The 15,189-nt window shown below is 43.2% G+C and overlaps 1 protein-coding gene across 1 annotated transcript in view; it reads left to right on the top strand.

Moving 5' to 3' along the window:
* The window catches only part of NCKIPSD (NCK interacting protein with SH3 domain), a 1,945,114-nt gene that overhangs the window by 617,525 nt on the left and 1,312,400 nt on the right, over positions 1–15,189 (top strand). The window contains exon 2 of the mRNA XM_044078525.1: positions 5,743–5,855. Within this exon, the coding sequence (XP_043934460.1) occupies positions 5,743–5,855 (113 nt within the window). The remainder of the gene's footprint in view (positions 1–5,742; positions 5,856–15,189) is intronic.

Here is a 15,189-nt window from a genome sequence, read left to right as displayed (position 1 = left end):
TCAAAATTATCAATTGAAAAGATTCTGCACAAGGACTTATCACAGACAAACATGGAAAGTGAATGCCCTATCCTTCAGTTGGAAAAACCTATCAGTTTACGCCTTTCCTCCTCTGCCTCTTCTACCCAAGGCCCTTCTAAAAGTCAGACAAGAGAAGCCAAAGATGATGATAATTGCCCCGGACTGGCCCCACCAATACTGATACCCAATCCTAAGGAACTTGTCTCAATACCCAGCATGGACCTTGCCTCAAAGACCACAACTACTTTCCCAGCAAAACAATCAGATGCTGCACAATCAACTGCAGACTCTAAACCTGGCAGCATGGCTAATCATGTAATCATGCAAACAACACCTCTCAGTAAAGCTGTGATGGATGTCATTTTGGAAGCCAGAAGGCCTAGTACTAGAAAATCGTATGCTGACAAGTGGAAGAGATTCTGAGCTTGGAATCAAGCACAAGGAACAGATACAGCAGAACCAAATATCCCTCAGATATTACAATACTTAACTGAGATTCTTGACAAAGGCCTATTTTTCTCATCAATCAAAATCCATGCCTCTGCTGTTTCGGCTCATTACAACACAGAGCCACCAATCTTTTCTCATCCTTTACTAAAGCAGTATCTTAGAGGAGCCAAAAAGTTAAGGCCCTCTAGAAGATCACCATTACCTGCATGGGGCCTCATTTATGTGTTGGAAAAGCTCACCCTGCCTTCATTTGAACCAGCTGCTACCGCTGATATAAAGTTCATATCATGGAAGACAGCTCTGCTACTAGCAATTACTTCAGCAAGAAGAGTTTCAGAGCTATAGGCCCTCATGGCTGTAGAGCCTTTTATCATATTCTACCCGGACATGGTGTCTGAGGACAAATCCTACTTTTATGTCTAAGGTGGTTTCCATTGTGGCTCTTAACCAAACAATTCATCTGCCAACTTTTTATCCAAATCCGCAGAACAAAGGGGAGAGAATTCTGCATTCCTTGGACGTACACAGACAGCTAAGATTCTACATGAGCAGGAATAAAGCTCTAAGAAAGACTGAGCAATTACTAGTGTCACATATGCTGTAGGATCAAAAGAAAAGGCTATTTTAAAGCAGACAATTTCAAAGTTGATAAGCCACTGCATCCGTGTCTGCTACTTACACCATGGTAAACCTGTGCCCAAGGGCATTAGGTCTCATTCCATCAGAGCTGCAGCTACTTCAGCAGCCTTTCTCAGAGGAGTACCAACCAAAGATATTCTAGAGGCTGCTACTTGGAGTCTGTTCACACCTTTACAAAGCATTACCATTTGCCTCTCTACTCTAAGTCCAGGGCAGGCTTTGCCACTGCAGTGCTGCAGGGCCTTATAGTTGCACCTAATGCTGTTTAGCTCCAGCCTCCCAACCATAGCTTTGGGATTCTACCCAAATGTAATGACTGCAACATTGAAATACGAAGAACATAGTACAGTTGTGTACACTTACCATAAATGTAGATGTTCGAGTGTATTCACTGTTGCAGTCCAGGTTACCCTCCCGCCATCCCCCTGTCATTCTGAAGTTTATCTTTCCTTCACTATCTTCTACAGCCTATGTGGTGTATTTGCTTGTAGATGAAGGTAAAGTTTATATTGATGCATGTATATATATATATATATATATATATATATATATATATATATATATATATATAAAATATTGCTACCTTTTTGGGGGCACCTGACATCGGGGGCAAGAAAAACTAAAGAAAATGGCATCGGCTGCATGTTTTATACCCCTGACAACCTGACGTAATGGAAGAGAAGACAGCAACCGACGCAGGACCCAAGACTTTAGAATTCAGGCCGACTAAGGGCATCCTGCCAACAGATTACCCAAATGTAATGACTGCAACAGTGAATACACTCTAACATCTACATTTATGGTAAGTGTACACAACTGTGCTGTCCATGGCACAGTCCCACAAGTGGATGCTACACAAGGATGCATTTCTGGACATAGTCCACAGGTGGGGTACACCACAAATAGCTCTGTTTGCCTCCCCGCTGAACAGACAAATTCCTCAGTTTTGTACCAGAGCACCCAGTCCCCTAGAGAGGGCGACTGATGCCTTTTCTGTCTCACTGAAGGGGATGTTTCTATATGCATTCCCCCCATCCCACTCATACAAAAAGTCCTAATGAAAATTCAGCAAGACAAACCAAAAATCTTGTTGGTGACCTCCTTTTGGTCAAGGCAGCATTTGTTTCACTTCCTTTTGCTTTTAGCCAGGGGCAGTCATCACAAGTTACCTCAGAGTGGACCTACTCGCACAGCACAAGGGATCCTTAATCCACCCCCACTTGGAATCTGAGCCTAACCCTGTGGGTGATGGGGTTTTTATCCCTTTCAGACATCTTTACACTGAAGAAGTGCTTAATGTCTTGCAGGAGGCCAGGAAACCCAATACTAGGAGATCCTATCTGTCCAAATGGAAAAGGTTCTCTATTTGGTATCTTAAGACAGCTAGACCCATTACAAGGAGAGGTTCCCTTAGTGTTGTCCTATCAGTGTGAATTGCTGCAGACAGAGTTGGCATATTCTTCTGTCAAAGCCCCCCTTGCTACTATTTCTACAGGTCTGCCTCTTGACCCTCCACTTTCTTCCAGACTTCAAGTTTGAAGAGAGTACTAAATTTTAGGCCCCACAGGAGGCCAGTTCCGCCACCCTGGGACCTGAATTGTGTGTTAGAAAAACTCACTTTTGCTCCGTTTGAGCCAGTGGCTACAGCTTCTCTAAAACACAGCACTTGGAAAATTGTGCTTTTGGTGGCCCTGACATCAGCCAAGAGAGTGTTAGAGCTCCAGGCCCTTATGGTCACCCCACCCTTTTTAATCTTCCACAAGGACAGAGTAACCCTATGGACTACTCTGTCCTTCTTGCCTAAGTTGGCCAGTGAGTTGTCCCTGAACTGTCCACCTCCGCACCTTTTTTGCACAATCCCCAGAACGACAGAGTCCTGCATTCCCTTGATCTTCACAGACAACTTAGATTCTACCTAGACAAGACCAAATCCCTTAGGAGATCAGAGCAACTGTTTGTCTCCTTTCACCCCAGGACTCTAGGGAAAGCGGTGACAAAGCAGCCTATTTCTGCGTGGATTTCCAAGGCCATCTTCTTTTGTTACACTCCAGGTATTTGCCATGGTAGGTGTAACATTAAAGCCCATTTTACTAGAGCCATGGCCTCATCTGGAGCCTTCTTCATGAGGCTGGACACTGCTTCTATTCTAGAAGCAGCTACTTGGGCATCTGTCAATACCGTCTGTGATGCTGCCAGCCCAGCTAGCTGGAATTTTGTAAATAACTCTGTCATTTGTGAATATTGCTATGATTTATGCAGAATCTGTCAGTACCATCTGTGATGCTGCCAGCCCAGCTAGCTCGAATTTTGTAAATAATTCAATGCCATTTGTGAATATTGCTATGGTTTATACAGAACAGTATGTTATGTACTGAGCTTCAAGAATGTAACCACAGTATACCCTACTGGAAAAGAACCGAAATGTATATAAACTAGATACCTGTGCAGATGTATGTTTTAATGGTAGAAGTTGGAACATAAAGAGTTAACTTGCAAAACTTCAAAAAAAAAAGTTGAAATCCAAGTGTTTTACGATTTTGTTCTCTCTGTTTCAGCTCGGCGCAGACACAATGTGTAGAGCTAGAGGTTTTCTATTGTCTTGAAACAAATAATTACTAGGTTTCAAATGTAAAAGTGTTTAGTTGTTTTATAACTTTCAGTTCTGAGCAAACATCTAAGAGATGTGTACTTCTCACACAGAGATGATAAAATTCTGTTGGTATCTGTTCGCCTGGGAACTGAAATCAGGTGACAGTGATGTCATCCAAGTTGACCTAGCAGTAATGTTTGATATTAATTTAGGAACTCTCTCTTTGAGAAAAACTGTGCATTTTGTATCTTGTCTTGGATCTAGAAACATCCACTCAGCACTTCTGCCTGCGTGTTGCTTTGTAAGTATGTCTAGGGTACAGTACTTTCTCTTACATATAGATAGGAATATAGTAAACATTAGTTTAGATGTTTTCTGTATTTATTTGAGACTGTCCTGCAGTGTTTTAAAATATTCCTGTGATTTTGAACTCTGTAGTTAGTGTTGTTTGAGTATTGTATTGTTCTTGTATTATTTATTATTACACGTATTTAAACTTTTTAATTGTGGCTGATTTGTTTTGAGATATTTAATCTCTTAGAATACTTGCATATGTATTTGGTGACACTATACAGGCCATTTTTAAATAGCCTTAGTCTTGGTCACACTTACCATTTGGATAATAGTAACATTGCACAGTAGGATTGGTCACCCTTTGCAAGGGCCTTTATAGTAGCTGATAAGTAGGGGTTGGTGGCAGCGATAACTACCTTATAGTCTGGACAGACGGAGGCATAGCTAGTAAACCAGTGCCAGCCTTCCCCAGGTGTGTGTGTGTGTGAGTGTGTGTGTGTGAGTGTGTGTGTGTGTGAGTGTGTGTGTGTGTGAGTGTGTGTGTGTGTGTGTGTGTGTGTGTGTGTGTGTGTGTGTGTGTGTGTGTGTGTGTGTGTGTGTGTGTGTGTGTATAAATCAAATCTCAAAGTGTGCGTGCGTCAGCTACTTGGGCGGGACACGAAGCACTGGTTGGACAGAGAGGGTGCTGGAAGTCTTTGCTTGACCCCTCAGCTGAGATCTTAATCCTATAGCTGTGCCAGTGGTGAGTCTTATTGGGGATCTGGAGAAAGAGGGAGAAACTAGCCTCAGACTGACTGCGTTCTCGGTGTCCTCTTGAGGGAAATTCTACGTTACTGTGTGAGTGTACTTATCTTCCCAATGTGCACGTCCCTCCACTGGTGCTAGTGGTAAGGATTGAGGCTTCTTGATTACTGGACCAGTGCAGGGGCATCGCACCTTTACCAAACACTACAAACTGGACCATATCTCCAGATGTAGAGCAGGTTTTCTAGGGAAATCCTGCATGGATTCTTGGAAAACGGCTCCAAACCACACTCCTCCTTTTGCCTTTGAGCTATGGGATTCACCCAAACGTTATGAATACTGCAACATGAGAATAGAAGGACATAGAATAGTTGTGTAAAGTCTTACCGTAACCATAAATGTCCTTTTCTTCCATGTTGCAGTATTCTATCCCCCCCCCCCCAAAAAAAACGTTGGTAGATGATACAGGACTTGTGCAGCTATCCTGGGACTGGGGTCCCACCGGTGCGTTCAGTTCTGAAGAAGGTACATGCAGACGCCACTTTTATGGCCCATGCAGCCTAAGGTCAATGTCAGACATCCCACATACCTCACAGTGACTAAAGCTTTTATATACTGGCTGGACGTTTGGGTCGCTAGGCGAAGCCTAACCCAAAGGTTATGAATCTGCAACATGGAAGAGGACATCTATGGTTATGGTAAGATTTTACACTACACTACAGAGTTAGCTCAAATGTACCCTTAATGTGAGTGCTTCATTCTGCTGTATTTCATTATCCATAGCTGTGTATAGTTCATAGTATTTGCTTTGCAGAGCTTGATAAGCTTTGTATGTTTTGACTGGGTTCTTGCGGTTTCCTTCTCTTAAGCCTAGTCTGTAGATTTTGACTATTTACAATGTGAGAATAATGTAAGAAAACCATTGCTTTTAGAACTGCGACTACTTTTTAGCAAACATGCATGACAAATTGCACTCACATTTTTAATTTTCTGTTTGCTTTCAGTCTCTGGAACAAGATGAAGTCCTTCAGTCAATAGACAGGGCAATTGAAGCAATTCATAATGCTGCAATGAAGAATGGAGGGAAGTACAACCTGGAACAGCGAGATGTTCTACAGTAAGCACAGTTTTTCAGTTTTACTGGTTTTGGATTGTATGCATATGAGCCAGCATATGCTGATCCACAGAGGTCAGCAGTATTTAATTTTTTTTACTTTTTTTACAAAAATCAATTAAAGTTAAAGTAGGAAAATATGTATATTCCATGTCTAGTGCGTACCTTAAAACTGGCATTGTAGTCTGATAAAAAAAAGTTAAGTAATAAGTTGCCCCCCTAAAAAAAAAGTTATAGCTAGTAAGTCAGTCTTTGAATATTGAGCCTGCTTTTAGTTAGCCAGAGGATTAAGGCTGTGAACAAGCTGTTTCCTGTAGTCTTGATTCCCTTAATCTTCTATTGCTTACTGTGGGACTCCAAAGACATTTAACCAGGCAGTTCTCTCTGGCATTTGGGAAATTGGGCTAGGCTTCTCATGATCTAGTGGACTAATTGCCTAGTAATTGTAAGGAAAAGTGTCCCTTGTGTCATTTGTCTAGTCAGGATAAAATAGACGAGTCTTTGTGGGTTCTGTTCAAGCAGCTTTATTATGTACAAGAACATCAGGATTTAGGCTTAATAACTTTAACTTAAATAAACTTATAAACAAACTAGCTATATTACTCTCATACATGCTCACTTTCTGGCTGCACTCTCAAAATGGAACTGAAGCTAGCACGTGCTTGCTATTTATATGCACGTGCCGACCTTGAAACGCTTTTTAAAGGTACAACACACACATGTATATATATATATACACACACACACACACACACACACACACACACACACACACACACACACACACACACACACACTATTCAACATCCTCCCTCTTTGAGAAATAAGTCATGCAATACTGATGACATTAATTAACATACAATCATTACAAATAATTATTTGTCATGCACTTATACAGAACTAAATACAGATAAACACTTCTCTCCAGGTTGTTGTGTATTTCACACTAGGTCTGGAAATATAACCAAATCGTGTGACATAGAAATTAGAATTGGGTCTAGGAAGTGGGACTGCTTTTACTGAATGTTCAACTTTAGGGACATTAGGAATGGAAGTAGAAGTTATGACATGTTCTGCAACAGGAACATTGGATTGCTCTGAGATCTAGAGCCTGTCATTGCCAGAATCGCAGGTGCCATGTCTGAATCCAAACCAGTTACAAGTGGCATCCCACAGGGCTCAGTTCTGGGACCTCTCTTGTTCGGTATATACTTCTCTGAGGTTCAGGCTAACACGGGGGATTATGGCTGACAAAGTTCGCAGATGACTGCAAACTGGGGGGCATAATCGAATCTCCAGCTGACACAAGCATCCTCCAAAAGGGTCTCACAGAGATGGATGCTTGGTGCCAGAGCCACGGCTTCAAGCTTAATGCTAAAAAGTGCATAGTCATCCCCTTTGGGAAAAACAAGGTGCCCACAAATTACCACATAGGTGGTAATCCATTAAGTACGGAAGAAGTAATTAGAGATTTGGGGACCAATGTAGATAGTAATCTCTCCTTTGATAATCACGTTTCCAAAGTGGTTAGAAAGGCCTTCTATATAGCCCACCTTATCACGAAAGGGTTCGTATCTAGATCAAGAGAGGTCATTGTGCCCCTCTACTCGTCACTCATTAGGCCCATAATTGAATACAATGCCCCTTTTGGGATGTACCTTAACCGACACCTGCAGCAACTGGAGAGACCCCAAAAGTACCTCACCAAGAGGATCATGGGCTACAAACAGATGTCCTATGCAGCTCAACTAAAGAAACTCCAGCTCTACTCAGTTGCTTACCACGACTCAGAGGCGATCTATGCCTGACGTACAAAGCCATGTCAAACCCAGAATTAATGGACATGCTCCACCTCAAAAAATCCAAGTCCCTAGAGCTACACGCTCCAAGGACTTAAACCTCAATACAAAAATAAATAGGACATGCTGGAGGGACAGATTCATTTCCCAGAGGCTCCCCTCACTCTGGAGTAGAATCCCAATTCATGTTAGACATAGCCACTCGCTGACCCTCTTCAAGCGAAATCTGGACGCGTGGATGGGAAATTGCAAATTTACCCCTGGGATCTCTTCTGTGTCCCTGCTAGACAGAGGCACAGTAAACTAATCTTAAAAGGGTACCTTCTGTGACCTACTTTACAGAGGCACAATAGCCTAATCTAATAGGGAGGCGGAAGCCAAATACATTCTGGCTAGGCTTATAAATGCCCTAGGGCAGATAGCCTAGTATCTACCTATGAACCTGTATAACAGGAACAATGCTGCAATATCGATTCTGATACAGGAAGAAGATGTCTGCGATTTCTCCTGTACTGCACACCCTCAGATTCTGCAAAGTAGGATCTTGGCTCGATATATACACCTGTTACTTGACCAATCTGGTTGAAACCTTTTGCCGTTTGTGTCCTCATTGTCTCTCCTTCTTTCAATGGATGAAGAAATCTGCTCCATTTTTTATAGCTGGACTTCTGGAAAGAAATCTTTCTGAATAATTGGGCTTTAATTGTGCTGTTGATGTCCTTCATGGATGCATCTGCAGTCATAACAAATGGGTTGTCCTGTCGTCAGGCAGCCCTTCGGTCGGCCGGATTCCAAAGTCTGGGTCCGGCTTCGGCTGATGTCGTACTTCACCCGACGTCATCTCTGCTGGTCTTCGGGTATAAAGGCATCAGCCGACGCCATTTTCCTCAGTCTTTCTTGCCGCGTGGCGCCCGAAGCAGAAGCTGTTCGCAAGTGCCGGTCGGTCAGATCCAGAGATTACTACTACCGAATACTACTTCGAAGACTTCTAAAAGCTAAGTACCCCGTTGGGGACTCTTTCTTGCCTCAGCCGATGTCAGAAAAAGTCAATAACTGTTTAACTTGTGGGAAACAAATACCTCATAAAGATTTCCACTCTTACTGTCTGCCTTGCTTAGGCCCAGACCACGACGTAGCAGCCTGTTCGGCCTGTGCTTCCTTCAACCGACGAACGCTTAGGCGTCGGTCGGAGTTTGCTGAACAATTTTTCGGCTCAGATTTTGCTTACATTATGCCGTCGGATCCTCCGACTACCCAAATTATTAAAAAACGCAAAGAAAAAGACCGACACTCGTGGTCCGCGGTTTCGGCCGAAACCACGGTTAAGCAAGCCGCGAGTGTCTCGGTTTCGGCCGAAACCGAGAAAACTGGTCAATCTTCAGCCGAATCCATGACTACTACTGAGGCTCCTGCTACCTTACTTGAATCGGCCTCAGAAATTTTGCCTACAACTGTGGTTCCTAGTGATTTATCAGACACCATCCCTTTGGATGTCTCTACCCCAGCACGTGGTGCTGCTAGGCCTCCTGCAGCCATGTCTATTAAGGCCTTTGCCAGGGCTAAAGCAGCCAAATCTGCTAAATCAGTGCCTGTTAAGCCCCCCTCACACAGGCCCACTTCTAGTTCCCAAATGCTTACTCTGGCAGAAGATTTAATATCCTTAATTAGGGATCCCAATCTCACCCAGACAGGGCCTCTCAACCCCCAGAAAAAAGACCTAGAGCAGAGCCCCCCGAGCCAGTGTCCACTGATGATTCTGCGGATGACTCAGACATTACAGACCAGCCAGAGGCTCCTTTTTCTACTTATGAAGATTCCGATGCTGAAGAATCCATTCCAGCTGCCTCTCCACCAGAGGAATTTTCTTTTGGGGAAACCTTACATGCCATGAGAGAACAATTCCAATGGCAGGGACAAGATTTCTCAGATTCAAGAAAAAGGCTTAGGACTTTTCTGCACTTACCACAACATAGGCCCTTAGCTATACCTCCTGTACTGCCTGTTGTGGATGATGCATTTAATGATGTTTGCACTGCTCCTGATTCTTTACCTCCAGCCCCTGCCAAACCAGATAGATTTTACAGGGTGCCAGACACTCATCACCACCTATACAAGGCTCCACTTGCAGACCCCGAAACTATATCCCAGGGGCCTAAGGCTGTAGCCTCGACCACAGCAAAAAACCCTACTCCTTCTGAAAGGGAATCCAGGTCCTTAGAGATGGGGAAAAAGTTTACACCTCTGCTACTCTCTCAGCTAGAGCTTTAAACTGTCAGTTTCATATGATCCAATACCAAGAGTTTATGCTTGATCAGTTAACTAAAAAACTGTCCTCTGATGAATCCTTAGATAAGAAATATGTATTAGAAATGGTGAATAACATCCAACAGGTTAGTAACCATTCCTTAAAATGTGGCTATGATGCACTGGAGGCTTCATTTAGATCAGCCATGACTGGCACAGTGATAAGAAGGCATGCATGGTTGAAAGAACAGGTCTTACCGGATCATGTTAAAGCAAAGCTATTAGATGCTCCTATGGATTAGGCCAGTCTATTTGGTACACCTGCCCAGCAAGTAATGAAGAAAATGGAAGAAAAGGCAAAATCTGTACAAACAGTTAAAGATTTCTTACAGGTTCAGCCCCAAGGTTTAGCAGGAACTGGCCTGCCAAAATTGGTCCTTTCCTGACTCCACAAGATCCCAAAGGGGCAGGAATAGACGCTCTAGAGGCAGAAATCAATCCAGAGGAGGTGCCTACAGAGGACGACAGTGGCAAGGCAATAACCGAGGCACAGACACAACCACTGCCACTGCAACAGGACAATCACAGTGACTTGGCTCTGACACCGCCTACCAGGGAGCAAATAGCAGCACCTTTAGGCGGAAAGTTAGCCTTATTTTCGAAAAATTGGCACTATATCACAAAAGACAAGTGGATTTTGCAAACCATAGACCAAGGCTACGGTTCCACTTCCACACCTTACCAGTAAAAGAGGAATGCCAAACCTACCTCCAAATCACAAAATAGAAGCTCTACAGCAGATAGCGGAATTATCAAAGATGAGAGCTGTGGAAAGAGTACCAATAACAGAACAGGGCAAAGGATTCTACTCCAGACTCTTCCTAGTACCAAGAAAAGAGAAAAGTTGGAGACCTATTCTCGACCTGTCCATCTTAAACACATACATCATTGTCCCAAAATTCAAAATGCTGACCCTACAGCAACTCCTTCCCATGCTGGGCAAGGAGTGTTGGCTGGTAACTCTAGATCTCAAGGAGGCATACCTGCACGTCCCCATTCGACCAAATTGCAGAAGATACCTCAGATTTCTTGCAGGATCAGAGCATTATCAATTCTCAGCATTGCCCTTTGGCTTATCTACTGCCCAGAGTATTCACAAAATGCCTGGCATCAGTAATCGCTCACTGCAGACTACAGGAATCCAAATTTATCCATACCTGGACGACTGCCTGTTACAAGCGGACAACAAAAGCAAGCTGACAACAGATTTACAAAGGGTCATTTACTTGCTGCAAGCCCTGGGATACACAGTCAATTTACAAAAGTCAAGGCTGATACCATCCCAAACAAGAACATTCTTGGGCGGAATTGGACACAGTAAAACAAATGGCATTCCTAACTACAGAAAAACAAAAGAGCTCCCTCTTTACTTCTTGGCATTAACAAAACAGAACAAACTAACAGCAAGAAAAGTTCTGCAGGCCTTGGGCTTCATGGCATCATGCATAATCTTGGTCCCACATGCCAGACTGCATATGAGAAAGCTACAGTGGTACCTAAAGAATTTATGGTCTCAGCACAGGCACAGCTTAGAAACAGAAATCCCACTAATCCCATGCCTAAAACAGGAGTTCCTATGGTGGGCTCAAGCATGCCAGTCAAACCCAGGCTTACCCTTCCACAACTTTCGAGCAAGCCAAACCATCACAACGGACGCCTCAGACCTAGGATGGGGGGGCGCACATGCTGGACAAATGCATACAAGGGTTGTGGACTCAAGACCAGCTGCACCTGCACATAAACCAAAAGAAATGCTGGCAGTAAAACTGGCAATCCAAACATTCAGACCATTCCTCAAAGAAGGCCATTTGATGATAAGGACAGACAACACCACAGTCATGTGGTACATCAACAAACAGGGAGACACTCATTCATACCCCCTATGCAGAATGACTTTGGACCTTTGGAATCTGGCTCTCAGCTACAACATCCAGTTACAGGCAATATTTGTGCCGGGAAAAGAGAACACCCTAGCAGACATGTTAAGCAGAACCACCTCGGATGCTCACGAATGGATGCTACACCCGGACATCTTCAAGGCCATCACAAAGAAATGGGGAATGCCACAAATAGATCTATTCGCTTCCCCACTCAATCACCAGCTCAAAAATTCTGCACAAGGACATTCCACCCACTTGCATGGAAGGTGGACTCTCTATCCTTCAGCTGGACAGGCCTGACAGCATATGCATTTCCACCTCTTCCCTTGATACACAAGGTACTACTGAAAATCAAAGAGGAACGTCCAAGGATAATCCTGATAGCTCCGAATTGGCCAAGACAACACTGGTACCCACTGCTGAGGAGCATGTCTCGGGAAAGAATGTGGTCAATACCCTGATGCCTTTGATGTTAACTCAGAACAACTACAACATCATGCATCCAAACCTAAAACCTTGCAACTGACTGCCTGGAACATCACATAGCAGCAACTAACCCAGACCTTTCACAAAGGGTTAAAGACATTATCCTTGAAGCCCGCAGACCTTCAACAAGAAGGAACTATGCAGGAAAATGGAAAAGGTTTGTCATTTGGAGTACTGAAAGAGGAAAAGATGTGTCGAACATAGATATTGCTAACATTCTGGAGTACTTGGCAGAGCTTCTACATACAGGCCTGTCCTACTCCTCCATCAAGATACATGCATCAGCTATTTCAGCAGAATACAGCTTGATCCACCTCTCTTTTCGCATCCTCTACTCAGGCAGTTCCTCAGAGGGATCAAGAATGTAAAACCTCCTAGGAAACCACCATTACCAGCATGGGACTTGAACTTTGTGTTAGAAAAGTTGACACTCCCTCCGTTTGAACCAGCAGCAACAGCAGATCTGCAACACCTGTCATGGAAAACTGCTTTCCTACTGGCAATTACCTCAGCAAGGAGGGTTTCGAACTACAGGCCTTAATGGCAGTGCAACCCTTCCTAATCTTCCATCAAGATAGGGTGTCCATGAGAACTAATCCTACATTTATGCCTAAGGTGGTATCCAGAGTGTCTTTAAACCAGGCAATCCACCTACCTACCTTCTTTCCCAATCCACAAAACAGGGAGAAAGACTACTGCATACCTTGGATGTACATAGACAGTTACGCTACTACCTGGACAGAACCAAAAGTAACAGAAAAACAGACCAGCTTTTAGTAGCCTATGCAACAGGAAGGGAAGGAAAAGCAATTTCCAAACAGACAATCTCCAAATGGATAGGAAATTGCATAAGATTCTGTTACTCCTACCATGGAAAACCAATTCCACAGAACATAAGACCTCACTCTACAAGGGCTACAGCCACTACCACAGCTTTCTTACGAGGAGTGGCAACCAAGGACATTATTGAGGCGGCTACTTGGACCTCCGTGCATACATTTGCCAAGCATTATAATTTACCTCTATACTCTAGATCCCGAGCAGGGTTTGCCACTGCTGTACTTCAAGGGATCCTAACTACACCATAATTTTTCTTCCTCCACCCCTAGTTTGGCTATGGTATTCTACCCATTTGTTATGACTGCAGATGCATCCATGAAGGACATAGTACAGTTTTGTACCTACCATAAATGTAGATGTCCGAACTGGATAGCATCTGCAGTCAGGATTACCCACCCTGCTTCCGCTCTGTGGTACTCCTAGGGTATTTACGCTCCTAATAGCTAGCTGGTGGGGGTGAGTCTCTTATGGTGTATTTGTTTGTATATATGTACATACATGCTTATTTTTTGTGTTTGCCTTCTGCTTTTTTGGAAACATTGGCATTTCTCCAAAATTTAGCCTTCCAAGAGGGCAACTGGCATCTGGGGCAAGAAACACTGAGGAAAATGGCGTCGGCTGATGCCTTTATACCCGAAGACCAGCAGAGATGGCGTCGGGTGAAGTGCGACATCAGCCGAAGCCGGACCCAGACTTTGGAATCCGGCCGACCGAAGGGCTGCCTGACGACAGGACAACCCATTTGTTATGACTGCAGATGCTATCCAGTTCGGACATCTACATTTATGGTAGGTACAAAACTGTACTTTTTTAGCTTTAGGACTTAACAAACTGGAACTGATAGGCAATATTGTTCTGGTTTGCCTAGATAGAAGTGTCTGAGCAACTGAGCCAAGTATATTGTCATGGGGTATGTTTCTGAGATTAAGTAAGTTCAAAAAACATCGGTATTATCACTCTTTGACCTCTCAGGTAATTGCTTTGCACTCTGTACTGCACATTCAGCAAGTCCATTTGACTGTGGGTATTCTGGACTACCAGTAACATGTACAAAGTCCCATTCTTTTGCAAATTTCTGAAACAGCTGACTGGTAAATTGGGTACTATTGTCAGAAATAACTTTGTGTAGACTACCATGACTGAGAAATTATGTTTCAACTTGGTGATAGCAGTGGACATTAGGTTAGGTAGTACATCAATCTCAAACCAGTTCGAATAAGAGTCTACCAACACTAAGTAATGCTGATTGCTCCACTTGAATAATCATTGGCTACTGTTGGCCAAGGTAGTTCAGGAACTTGACTTAGCTGAAGTGGTTCTTTTTGCACATGTGGTTTAGTACTATTGCATACTGAGCAAGAAGAAAGTATATTTTGTTAATTATTTTACTAGAGAAGGCCAAAATACTAGTCCTCTCGCCCTTCTTTTGGTAGATATGGAACCTTGGTGAACACATTGCAAAATATTGGATATATTCATGTTGTAAGTAAGCAGGAACAACAATTTTGGGACCTTTGAAAACAATGCCATCTTCCATCAACATTTCATCTCTGTAAGAAAAATAAGTTTGCACTTCAGGTGGTACACTAGATTGCTTTGACAGCCATCCAACATTAATGTAGTGGTTGAGCTTTTGCAAAATCGGGTCAGTCTTTGCATGATTTCTCAGCTCATCAAGTCGCATGGCAGAAAAATAACGCACTTCCATGACATCAAAGTCAAAATTCTCTGTATGAAGCTGTTCCATTGTTTAGGCAATCTGGATAACTTACCAGCCAGATAAAGAGGTTTGCCTTTTGTATAGACCATATAACTAATAATAGCACAATGTTGCGAGTCCACAGAAACGATTTACTCACACAAAAAATAATTTTTTCTGTATTTTTTGTGTGAATAAATCATTTCTGTGGACTCGCAACGTTGTGCTATTATTAGTTATTTGGTTTTATTTCAGCACTTGGACGCCAATTGTTTGGATTTTGTATAGACCATGTTGAAGATGTACTTTTGCAATTTGAGCATCATTCT

Source organism: Protopterus annectens, chromosome 7.part1 (assembly GCF_019279795.1).
Source record: "Protopterus annectens isolate FY-2018-M chromosome 7.part1, PAN1.0, whole genome shotgun sequence".
In the NCBI taxonomy this organism is placed as follows: Eukaryota; Metazoa; Chordata; order Ceratodontiformes; family Protopteridae; genus Protopterus; species Protopterus annectens.
This window is presented reverse-complemented; position numbering and strand designations above follow the sequence as displayed.